Source organism: Carex rostrata, chromosome 5, assembly GCF_964058835.1.
Source record: "Carex rostrata chromosome 5, lpCarRost1.2, whole genome shotgun sequence".
In the NCBI taxonomy this organism is placed as follows: Eukaryota; Viridiplantae; Streptophyta; class Magnoliopsida; order Poales; family Cyperaceae; genus Carex; species Carex rostrata.
In genome coordinates this window covers 628,658-642,206 of record NC_135922.1, presented here as the reverse complement: position 1 = coordinate 642,206, position 13,549 = coordinate 628,658, and the positions used below count along the sequence as shown (strand labels likewise).

Here is a 13,549-nt window from a genome sequence, read left to right as displayed (position 1 = left end):
TCAGTAACACCACAAAAATAACATAAAATTTAAATTTTTAGAGGAAGCAGCATATATGTACTCACAGCTGAACCAACATCCAGGCCATCAAAATGACATAATGAGAGTATATTCTTCCCATTGATCACCTGTATCGTATCCTAAAAAAAAGAAAAAAAGAAAAAAGTTCAATAAAAAAAGTGACCTTTTCATATGCCACCTCTTGCAATTATTTTAAGTGCATTTTCAGTATTTTTTAACTTTTTCCCAAAAGAAAATATAAAAGTATTGATCCAGAAACGCGACGTACACTGAATGTAAAGATTAAATTCTAACCCGGCCCATAGATGAATGTTCGGGCTTGCGGGGAATAGATTTTCGGTGTATAGTACGCAAAACTACGATCTGCACCAGTCGATTGGGATTTGGGAGGCACTATCACCTTCTCATCTTCTCATCGGTGTATAGTACGCAAAGATACGTACGATAACACCTCACTTCTTTATAACATTTTTAAGAAAAAAAAACATCTAATAAAAAAAATTAAACCAGCAGCATGAAGCTGGGTTTAAGGTTAGAATACAACAGGCAAAATGGCAAATTACCCTCCATTAATGTTATCAACATTATCTTAAGTTTCAATTTAGTTTTTGTACTTATTCAATATGAATATTTTAATTCCTTAATCAATTTTGTGTTACTTATTGCTTTATGAAACTTTAGATAATGTTGATAACTAGTACAAATATAAAATATATTTTTTTAAAACAAAAACGCTATGTATGATAGTTTTTGTTATAGCTAGGCTATACACGATACATTCATTTTTTTAGCTTTTCCTCTAAATGCGATAATCGCTATTTAGAACCTTGGTAATCAATATCACTCAACCGGCAAAGGGCAAAGGCTAGAATATTTTTTATAAACCATAATTGAAAAAATTAATTTTATGAAACCAAGATGATTACTTCTTTTTTTACAAAAATTATAAGAACTAAAATGTTATTTCGGTCCGTTAGTTTTTTTTTCTTTTCTGAGACTGAAATGACAATTCAGTCCATATTGGTTTCACAGATTTTCAGAAAAACATGTTGGTGTAACACCCATACGAAACTGAAATGTCATTTTAGTCCAAAGACGTTTACAGATTTTTATGTGGCTGCTGATGTGAAAAGCTGTGAAACTAATACATACCTAATTATCATTTCCGTTCAAAAAAAATAATAATGTTAGTTTAATAAAATTATTCTTTTCAATTATGGTTTATAAAAAATTTTCCAAAGGCTATATATTATTGAAGAGTGCTAAGAGTAGGGGTGTTCATCGGTTCGGTTTGGTTGAAACCGAACCAAATTAGGCAAATAGAAGTTATAATTCGGTTTCAAAAATAGAACCGAATCAAAGTTTTATTTTGATTTGTTCGGTTCAAACCGAAATATATTAATTTTTTTATTTAAAACAATTGATTTATAATAAACCGAAGTATATTAAGAAATAAATTGGGGTATTAAAAAATAAATTGGGATTATAAGAAATAAACCAAAGTATTTAAAACAATTAATTAATAAATAAATCAAGGTATTAAGAAATAAACCGGGACAGTCCGGACCAAATTCATAATATATAAAAAGTTTGGTACTTTTGATTATTTCGATTTTGAAAATTTTTAAACCGAACTGAACTGAAGTTATAATTCAGTTTTAAAAATCAAAGCGAACCATTAAACGGAGAAAACCAAACTGTTTAGTCCAAAATAATTCGGTTGGGTTCAAAACGGAATGAACCGAACCCAATGAAAACCCTAGCTGAGAGTCTCATCGCTTACCATGTATAGTCTATCTCATTCTGATTCTTGATTCTTGGTAGTTAGTGTTCTAATACTCGGGCGGGTACGGGTACCCCGGGTATACCCGACTCGGGTACGGGTACAACTCGGGTACGGGTATACTCGGGTAGAAGGGTATTCGGGTACGGGTATGGCGGGTATAGTTTTCAAAAACCATACCCTACCCGCCCTATACCCTTACCCGTGTACCCTTGACGGGTAAGGCGGGTACGGGTACGGGTAGGGCGGGTACGGGTATTTATTTTATTTTTTTTTTTTTGCTGTTTTTTTTTCTGGTTTTTTTGTTTTTTTTGGTTTTTTTTGGTTTTTTTTGGTTTTTTTCTGGTTTTTTTCTGGTTTTTTCCTTTTTTTCTGGTTTTTTTTGTTGGTTTGGAGGGAAAAAAATCAGAATTTTTGAATTTTGAAATGGGATGAACAGTAACTCGGGTATACGGGTACGGGTTTAGTCGGGTACGGGTAAACTCGGGTAGGGTATGGTCGGGTATTGGTCCAAAATAACGGGTCCGGTCCGATTTTTGCCCGTACCCGCATACCCGAGTACCCGACCCATACCCGGGCTCGGGCACGGGTACCCTAGCTGGCGGGTACGGGCGGGTACGGGCGGGTATACCCTTAACGGGTTTTATTCATACACTGTTGGTAGTATACATAAAAATAAAAGACGACATCCCTAGCTAGCAGTAGCATAATGATTATGGGATTAGGCGGTCAGCGGCAGACGGCAGTGTATCATTCTCATCTGATTCTGATCTCATCCCTCATGCATCGATGTAGCTAAAAGCTACTATAATATAATATAACTATTATACTAATAAGTAACAATGCTCCTCTGAAGTCTGATCTACTCCTCTTTGACTCTAGCGTCTCTGCTATTTGTGTCCTTTTTTCAACTCCCAACACAATCAATCAATCAATACATAGACAATTAATTACATATGAAAAACCACTTCCATCTCCACCACCTCACCCGTTTCTATACCTGTACAAGTTTTTAACTTGATCATATCTATCATCATAAACCCTCAAAATCTTCATTTCGATATTTTAATTAATTTTGCTACAAAAAAAAATTGAACTTGCACTTAATTAGTTTGCGGTCTCCAGAGAATATTATAATTAATTAATTAATTAATTAATACAAAACTCTAATTCATTGTACGTGTTGCATTCAAAATTCCATAAATGTGCAAAACAAACATCTAAAGTCGTAGATTAATAATAATAGACATGTATATATACAGTATACTTCTTTTATTATTTATGTTTTGCGAACTACATTTATTTTATTTTGCTGATATTGAGAAATGCATTTTGGGGGAACTGTATTTGGAGAGTGTGTGTGTGTGTATGAAGTAGAGCTACCTTAATTCTTGATATATATATATATATATATAACCTCTTCCTTCAGCATGCTTTGAATATATAAAATAGCAGGCAATCCTATCTCTGTATACTGCATGTTTTGATTTAGTAAATTCAAATATTTATTGTATAATTAGCTCTATATATATTTATCTGTATATGTATCTGTATTTGTATTTGTATTTACAGCTATAATTCAAATATTGCATTTTTAGCGATTTAGGAACTTCTATAAAATGACGCAAATTGCTGATTAATTGCATTAATTACTTGCGCATGTATGTATTAGAAATTAGCAATTATTAATTAATATTTAAGCAAAATTAATAACTCATCGTAGTTGTAGCTGAAGGAGGGATATTAATTTGCAGTTGTGAATATCAAGAATCTCCATTTGCCTTAATAAACAAAAAAAAAAATTGCTACAAATTACAACATTAATTAATTTAGAATACCAATATATATATATATATAGGCGCTTCAGCTTCCTCTATAATAATTTTATCACACAAACATTAATTCTTAATTTGAAAAAACACAAGAATAACATTAATTTAAAACACTAGCATAATAATTAATATTACGGCTCGATGTATTTTAGCGGTGATTTTGTGTTTATTCATTTTTCGTATTAATTTAGATGAAACACATGATCTAAACATAATTGGAAAGTAACCTTTATTATGTATAAGATTAGAATAGACAAAATGAATTTAGTATAAATCAAACAAATGCATCACCTGCAATTAATATAATTTTTGTAGAAAATGCACGTACACCATGACAGCAAAGAGATCCAAGGCATCAATTCATCACTTTGGGAGTATGGCAAAGGCACGTGAGATGAGATGAGAATATGAGATGAAAGAGGTTTTGGGGTTTCTATTGCTTAATTGTTTGTTTTAAAAAATAATGTTAGGCACTTTTAATAAGTTTGTCAAATGCTAGCTACCTCGTAACTCGTAATTGGGTGAGTCCTCAGCTCAGTACAGCTTAAATATTTGTTTAATATCAAATAGCTAGCTAGCTAGCGTATCCAAACTTCCACCAATTAATCAAGGCTATTTGCAAGAAAGTCCCAACGTAGATACACAGTTAATTTATGGATGTTCATGTAATTTGTTCCCAAGTTATAAATTCTTATATAAATAATGACAAAATTTCATAAAGAAAATTATGCTTATATAAATAATAACATTGTTTGCTGTCAAAATTTTCAAATTTTGTTAATATTAAGAATTTCAAAAAGGTGAAGGGATGAAAAAAATAAGTACACCCAATTCTTATGGTACATATTTAGAACTCTCCTCTATCAGGGCTCGCATATTAATTTACAAGTGTTACACTTCTAAATATGTTTTGATAATTCTAGTGTATACGGTACACCAAATTCTTACGGTACATATATTAAAATATATATATATATATATATATTCAGAATAAAAAAAATTAAAATTATAGGTGCATCTAATTAGGGGTGGCAAAAAAACTCGTAGCTCATGAATCGATCGTGACTCATTCGTTAGTAGACCGAGCTATTAATGACCCAGCTCATCACTAGTTCGAACCAAAATCAACAAGTTTGAGCTGGAGCCTAGCTCGCTCGCGAGCTGACAAGCTAGCTGTTAGAACTGTAAGCCAAAATATTTTGTGCCATATTAATAGTTAATTATAAAGTTATAATATGGATAAAGTCTATTGGGCTGGGTCCGAATTTCTGCTCTCATCTGATCCGATATGTTCCATCAGAATAAGATATTTTGAAAAGGCTCAAACGAATTGGTGTCAATGAACATGCTCAAACGAACTAGTGCATTATGTTATAAATATGTGACAACATTCAATTTTTGGTTAGTGATTATGTTCACTTAATTTCGTAAAATGAAAGAGAGAAAGAAAGAGAAAAAGACGGGCCTTTCAAATCAGTTCTAGCATACCGATTGACTGTTGGTTTTCGACTTGTTAGTGTGGATACTATTAGAGATGTGGTTGCTGTGTTGTTGCGTAGATCTGACACGAGATCGAAAAGAGAAGAAGACTACTATTATGACTCGAAGATTTCCGCTACGCCTCTAGTGGTAAACTCTATATTAATCTTGAAATTAATTTTATACAAGAATTCTATTTTTCAGATAGTGAACAAATTTTGAACTAATTCAAATTGTTGGACATATAACCTATTCGAAGCCTCTCACCATTTCTATTAAAGTCAACTAAATTAGGATTCAATTCTATTTAATACCATATTTTCATTAGTAACCACTAATTAAACTGTCCAGTACTAAAATTTATTTCATTTAAAATAAAAATATTGTAGCCATAGTTGTTTGAAACTCTGGAAGTTATAAATATTGTACTTTAAATAAAATACTACAATTGTAAATGAATAGACTTTATTACCTGGATACTTTAATTTCTATTAAAGTATTGAACTCATTTGACACAATTTTCAAGATATGTTATTGTACCAATTAATTTTCATTTAATAACTATACTTTATTTTACTTTAAATACATAAAATATTATGTTACTTTATTTTACTTTACTTTGCATAAAATTTAAATACATTGTAATACATGCGGTATCACTCTATAATTCTTTAAGAAGCGGTTTTGCTCGTGTCATAGTTTTTATATTAATTAATTGAAATAAAAGTAAAACTCAAAAACGATCATAAGAAACAATATCTGTTGAACCCCCCATATTAAAATTTATTTATAACCATTCCTCTTTATAAATTAGACCCCCCATTTCTAAACTCCACCGTACGTAATTCCCTCTGCCTCTATACCTGCACGTACATCAAAAGAGATCCCAAATCACACCAAAATCCAAATTGGTTGAACCTCTCTTTTATATATATATATATATAACAGCTTATTTGTAACACTAACGCATTACGTTACGTATGCGGTATGCCTCTGCTCATACTGGCTTCATCAGTTGAAAATTTGAAATAGATTGCGCTCCCATTGTCTCGGAGACTTAGCTCATATTTATTTATAATTTTTTATTTTTGTCTAGTTGAGTTGAATAATTTTAACAATTATATTTTATTTGAAACTTTTAACGACTCTGGAACATATTTTTTAACACATTATTAATTATTTTGATTGACTAATATATTTAGATAGCTGAATATATATATTTTTATAAAAATACAAAATAAACCTTCAGTATATTGAATGCATCCGTTCAGAAAATAAACACAGAGTTTTTAAAATTTAAAAAAAAAAATATTATTATAAAACTTTCTAAAAATCAAAATATATTATTACCAAAAAATAAAATTGAATTTACAATAACAATTTGATTATAGAAAGGAAACAAAACGACTCGCCACACTAAAGGCCACGCAACCACATCCTCACTCTTTTTGTTCGTCTCTCTCAATTTGTATTACAGCTGTGTCCCATCCCATCCCCTCCATTAAACCATTTTCCCTCCACCGATCCCTCTTTGCTCTCACTCAAGTGAGTTGCTAAACCCTTAACCCCTTTTCTCATTTCTCGTTGTTGGCATCTGCTCGAGAAGCAGCGGTTGGGCACCTCGGTACCGACCTTGGCCCATTTCACGATTGGAGCAAATTTCGGGTAAGCCATCATTTCACCAACCTTGTGCTCGGTGTTGAGTTGAATTGCGGAAAATAGACTTGTTTGGCTTTTGGCTCCATTCTTTTATCTGTTTTCTAGTAACAGAGAATTGGAAACGAAAATATTATAAACACAAGGACTGTGCCTTGTTAATATTCCCTTGTCACTGGGACTTATGTTGTGGGGATTTTGAAATTTGTTGGGTTCGCCTAAAATAATTGGAATTTGAATGAATGGGGGCACTTTCCCTTTTCCTCTCTCTCTGTACGATGTAGCACTCCAATTCAAGGTTGATGGCGATGTCAGCCTCTCCGCCCCATCTACTTATCTGAACCCAGGCTAGCTGCTAAGGTAAAGACTAAAGAGAGGGTACAGTACCCTTGGTCTTCTTAGTTAGACGCGTAATTTAGCCTCAATCTACTACTTTCCCTCAACCCTGGATAGGGACCCACCATCAATACTGTAACTGAGCTTAGATATGATATCCTATTTTATTCCTTGTTGCAAACAAAACTATAAACTGAGATCTACTTCTATATCTTGGCACAATATGGAACATTTGCTAATGTTTAGGTACTATGCTTTTTCTTAATCAGGAAAAAGGTTGAAAACCAATGTGTCAGTGAGTCACAAATATTAATTGATCAAATAAGCAAGCAACAAGAGACGAGAGAATTGTAGCTTTACAAGGTAACATCATTTATTTTATCTTTACTTATCTCGTGTCTTGTATTTAGTTTGTTTGATTCAGCAAATTTTTATGATAGAATCATACAAGTGAAGAAGAAAGTATATATGCTAGTTTTAGAAGAAGAACATTAATGAAATAGAAGGTTCAAACTATGTAAAGAACTTTTGTATATATGATACCTTATATTATATGGCTATCCCAACACTTTACATCTGATGACAGTTGTGTTGATAATATGATGAAGTAAGTGTCGTATATACCACCTTCTTCTCTAAATTATTATTTTTTTATAATAAGTTGTATATTAATTTAGACATTTTTTCTTTATTTTTTCACAGGTTGCATGGAGAGTTGAATGCTCTTACAATCTAACCTGACCTTTGCAAACTGAACTTGAGTGTGAAGGTGGGAGAAGGTTCCAACCTCTGTCTTGGTACCAACAGTAAGTATATCAATTGAATTGTGCTGAAACTTGTAGCAACATCCTTATAAAGAGAGTAGGTATATATAAGGATGTGAAGTGCTGAAATTTGTGTCATTTACTTCAATAATATCAATTGAATTTCTGTTTGTTGGTATTGATGATGAATTGATGGTACTGAATTTTTGGGGAAGCCTTCTTCTAAGTGTGTTGTCTTTTATTTGTATATTTTTTATAAGGCAACAATAGATGAAATAGTTTAAAGGCAGCAATTGATTTTTTCAATTGTGAAATTGGATTTTTTTTTTAAAGGCAGCAATAGAGACTATTTTTTTAAAGGCCTGCATTCCAATGGTGATGGCGAGGTCAGATCTTGTCCCGGTTTTTGTTGATACCTCTCTCGACACTCATCTGGCCATAGCTGTCTCTCCCCATGACACCGTTGCCTCTGTCAAAAGTACCCACTTCATCTCAGAATCTATCTACTCAAACAATTTTCAATCTCATTTCTGATTTATCTCTCAGATTTGTTGCTATTATAATTCCTAAATGCATTCTTTTTGTTATTGCTTTTCTTTACAAATAGCTCATTTCTAACAAGAAAGTTGTGTTGTTTTGATCAGGAAAGTTTGTAAGTGAGCATGGACTTTGCTTCCCTGAAGTTGGACAAATCAACATAGAGGCTCTTATTGTGGGTCATATTTTTGTTATGTTATTTTACCTTTTAAGCTGTGATGCGTTGTGCTGTAGATGTAATTTGATTTAATTTATATACATATGGCCTGGCCTGGCCTTGCAGGCACAGTGGCAAGGAAAAGATTACCACCTTTCGGAAACCCTGTCGATCTCTGTTGTCCTTCAGATGGAGGGGGGCTGTTTTCTCAAAGCTTTGGTGGCGACTCAATTGCGACCTCATACTGATACTGATAAGCAGCAAGTTGTTTGCTTTGCTAGCCCAACAGAAGTTGTAAATACTTCTTTAAAGAAGAAGAAGAAGAAGAAGCGCATGAGAAATATTGTGTCTTTTGAAGATACTACCACTGTAAGACCAACACAATCGAGAAAAGTAGGAGAAGAAGAGTTTCAAGGTAGCACAAATTGTTTTAGTCTATCTTATAGAGTTATCTTAACTTTCCTTTAGAAATTAAATGTACAACTTAATACTTGTTCATACGTGCTCATTTAAATTTTGTTATCATATCAAAATCTCTTAAGTGAATTGAATACCTTTCCTTTCCTACTATCAGTAACATACCTTCAATTCAATTTAGTGACAGGTCATGGGGAAAATCAACCATCAAATGATTGCTATTGTGATGCCGAGAAGGGAGAATCTACAAAAACAAAAACTAATGATGTAGCAGTTTGTGAACAAAAATATATTAAAGAAGCACCTCTCCCTCTCTGCTTGGAGAAAGAGAAAAACATATTTGGAAAGAAATCCAGGCATGATTTTGAGTCGTCCCTAGAAATTCCAGGTAAAAGATTGTTATGAATTTCAGTTGCTCGAAAAAAACACAACAACAACTAACCCTTTAGTCCTAAACTGCATGCTAAGAGAGCACTCTACCATCTGAGCTACATCCTAGTTGCTCTAAAAAATACAAGTTTTTTTTAAAAAAACCAGATACAACTAAAACAACATTTTGAATTGCCCGTCTGTGGTTGGTATGCCAACTCTCAGCACTGACCGGTGATGAAACATGAAAAGTTAGTTATTGGCTTTTACCAATTTTAATTTTGCCTAGATCCCATTTAAAGCCTAAATATGCTTTAGACACAATACCTTTTGATTTCTGCAATCCTAGTACAATTAATATACACAAAATCAACCAAATTGCTGATCAAGGAAGAGATGAAAATGAGATGCGATTAAGATGCTAATTAACCAAATTAAGTAGGTGTGTGTGTGTAGAAGGACCAGCGAAGAAGAAACCTGAAGATGAATTGAATACCTTTCCTTTCCTGCTATAGGTATTACATACATGAAGCTACACTGTAAATAATATATAGGATCTAAGGTCTTGTTTGGAACGGGTTTTTTATATTGAGATGCTTGTAGTATGTTGTGATCCCATGCATATGGGAAACTGTTGTAACCCTTGATCCAATTTTATTAAATGCAATCATCTGGCAGCCACTGCCCGATTTAAAAAAAAAAGAATAGAAATTCAGCTAAATCAATTTAGTGACAAGTCATGGTGAAAATTGACTAATTTTGCTAATATAGTAGTTTCTGAAGCTTGCTTGGAGAAAGAGAAAGACATAATTGGAAAAAACTCGAGGCATGATTCTGAGTCCCCAGAACTCATTAAGGATAAACCTCAAGTAGAAGATAGAAATCAAGTTTCACTTTCACACAAGGAGAAAGCAGAGAAACTAGGTTGGTGATTACAAGGTCTTTCTTACCATACCAATCAGCCCACCATTATATATATATATATAACAATGAGCAAACATGTCATACTTGTGTCTTGAATTAACATTTACCTTTTTACAAACAGGTGAAAAAGACACATGGAGTGGCAGTCATGAGGGAGAGAACACCAAAAACAAAAGAAAAGGTGATGAAAAAGATACTATGCCATCATGCCATGAGTGTAATCCAAAGGAAGCTGCCATTAATGAGATGGCCGCAGAGGTACAACTAGAACTAGAAGTTTCTTCTACGGGTAGCAATGTCTTTCTGTGCAAAGAATTGCTGCCACCATGCAAGAAAAATCTCCTAGTTATTGATATAAATGGGATATTAGTTGATATTACTTCAAATTATAAATATCAACAATATGCAGATTTCGAGATTAGCGGGAAATTAGGTAAAAAAACAATTATTACTCTTTAATTCTTATACTATAATGTATTTACTTGGTATTAATTTTCTTTTCTTTTATGTCTGTTAGGTTTCAAAAGGCCCTTCTGTGTTGATTTTCTCAAGTTTTGTTTCACAAACTTTGAAGTTGGAGTTTGGTCATCAAGAAAGCAGTAAGTTCAATCTTTGAATTATATAAATATTATATAGAAACAGGTATGTGTTTTCTTTTCATAAAGCACCAATACTAGTTTTGTTTCGGCTAGTCTCATTTTCAACACTCAAAAGGCCGATTGATGCCTCCCCATAATGTGATCTTCCTACTAATAATTTTTTATTATTTATTATTCTGACTCTTCAGACATAAGCTAGAGGAGGCTGTCCACCATCTTTTTGGAGAAATGAAAAATAAGCTACTATTTTGTTGGGTACACAACATTTATTTACGGTCTTCAGTTATATATGTTTTACATTCTCTTCCTTGAGTTGTATTGTTATTTTTTTAATTTTATTTGCCTTGATTACTCACAGGACCAATCAAAATGCACAGATACAAAGTTCAAAACCGTGGAAAATAAGCCCTTGTTTTTTAAAGAATTAAACAAACTATGGGAAAAGGTTGAAGCTGATTTGCCATGGAAAAATGGGCGATTTACACCATCTAATACTCTTCTTGTCGACGATTCTCCTTGCAAGGCCTTGTGTAACCCTGTATGTTACTTAACCTACAGCCCTTTTATATCTTTCTTTCTTTTCATTTTTTTGGCTTATTTTTACTTACAGCAGCAGCTGAGAATACCAACAGCTTCACTTGATTTGCAATTTATCTCAACATCTTACCGAGTACAAGTTTATATAACCATTAGCATTAGCATCTGTTGGTTATTTACAAGATGTGAAAGTCAAGGATTAGTAAAGCAAAAATGATCACAATTGGTGCACATATGTTCATAATTTCCAAACCTAGTATGAAGGATTAATTTGTCAATATTTAACAAAATACACCTTGTTGACCATTTTTATAGGGACAGTACATGCAGATATCCCATTTTAAGTTTTTTGGTTATTAAAATAGCCTCTAATTAATATTTGTCTAAATTTTTATTGCAGCCTTACACATCAATTTTTCCATATCCATACACATTCAACAACAAAGTGGACAATTCCTTGGGTTAGTTTGTTACTTGTTTTATTTGCAAAATAATAAATGTTAACAATAAATGGATGATCTTATTGGTTAATTCTTATAATTGATAATTTGTTATGAGCAGGTAGAGGAGGAGAAATCAGGATATATTTAGAAAAAATAGCTGTAGTTGAGAATATTCCAGGATTTGTGAAGGAAAACCCAATTGGGCAATCCGCTATTACATCACATCAGCACCCACACTGGAATTATTACTGCGACATTTTTAAGGCGTTGAAAAGACTCGGTCTTGCTTTCTAACTGATACATATTTTAAGAGTTTTTGGTGATGACTAATTGCTTGCTTACAACTTACAGGGGTTTAAGTTAAGTGTTTGGTGTAAGGTCATTTTGGGAATTGCAGTATTATGCTAGGAAATGTGATTAACTATAGCTAATCATGACAGGTGCAATGTTAATGGATGTACTTGTCTTATTAGTCAGTCTTCTTTTAAGTAAGCATGATTACTCTCTGAATGACATATTTATATGTATATGTATAGTTGTTAATAGATATATTGCACGACTGGCATAGAAAAGAAGAAGGGCAGAAGCAAATGATGCAGTTCTATTTAACACAAAAATACTGTAGCGCTGTGTGTACCACACTACCACTGGAGCCAGGAAGGCCCAGAGCTGCTTTCTTCTCTCTTCATTTCATAATTTTATTTCAGTCCATAACGAACTAAGTAAAATTGCTGAATTTGGGCTCTACAAGTTTCTCTTTTTACATTTGACTTGATACATGGAATGAATGCGCTAGAAGTAAGTGTGCCTATACATGAGAAATGTGTCTCTAGTTGTAGCAGTTTTGAAAATAAGTTTACTTGTCCATAATAACTGAACCGTTGAAAATGATACCATGAAATTCAATTTTGCTTTTATGCCAAATTAAGCGCCAAACACTTGAGCATGGATGAATTTAATATAGTTTTGGTACTTAATTCCTGTTTGCTCTTATGCCATCTAAACTCTAAACTCCAGGGAAGAATTATGTAACAAACAAAGATGAACCAGTATTGAACAACTACTTAATTAGGCTCAGTTTTATTTAACCTTTCTTTGTTGAAAAGCCCATTTATAAGTACACTAGACCTTAGGCTCATGTCCATTGCAAATAAAGAAAATCCAATTTGTTCTCCACTTCATCATCTAGCACAAACCATTAAGAAATCACAAGAGCTCGCTTCGTTGAATTCTGTGATGAGACTGTTCAGCAACAGCAATAGCAATATTATTACAGGTGACAATTAATGCATGTTGCTTTATTTTCTCTGCTGTATACAGTTTTGATTGAGGCTCAATCAATATATAAACATGAAGAGATGATTAGCAACGTCAATAAATTTCTTGATTACGTATTAGATTATGACAAGGAGCAGGTGTATTTACAAAGTTTATCAGTTCATCAGTACTTAAGTTATGCATGCATATTGTTTGATTGCAATTTTGAAAAAGGGTTTAGACCAGACGCCACCATCTTCTTCAGTCATGTTTGATCGATGTGATAAGAGGAGTTTGGGTTCTTCACATTTTGAGCCTTTTGGGTTAATCTATTTTATGGTTTTAACGTCCTTGAGTTCTTTAGAATGTTTTTGTAATCATTGAATTAATTACTTTATAGCTCAATTTGGATGATGCTTGCTCCGTGATCGGTACTGA

General features: G+C 32.9%; 1 protein-coding gene across 2 annotated transcripts; it reads left to right on the top strand.

The window, feature by feature from the left end:
* Positions 1-7,376: 7,376 nt before the first annotated feature.
* On the top strand, positions 7,377-12,338 carry LOC144554866 (uncharacterized). Of its 2 annotated transcripts, none has more exons than XM_078303222.1 (13): positions 7,377-7,470; positions 7,810-7,913; positions 8,205-8,349; positions 8,516-8,583; positions 8,692-8,980; positions 9,170-9,370; positions 10,126-10,275; positions 10,397-10,708; positions 10,793-10,874; positions 11,063-11,129; positions 11,233-11,412; positions 11,812-11,872; positions 11,973-12,338. In XM_078303222.1, the coding sequence occupies exons 3-13, from the start codon at positions 8,244-8,246 to the stop codon at positions 12,146-12,148; spliced, it is 1,692 nt and encodes a 563-aa protein (XP_078159348.1). In that variant the 5' UTR covers positions 7,377-7,470; positions 7,810-7,913; positions 8,205-8,243; the 3' UTR covers positions 12,149-12,338. The 2 variants fall into 2 exon arrangements, with proteins under 2 accessions (XP_078159348.1, XP_078159347.1); XM_078303221.1 differs by having other exon boundaries at positions 9,164-9,370.
* Positions 12,339-13,549: the final 1,211 nt, after the last annotated feature.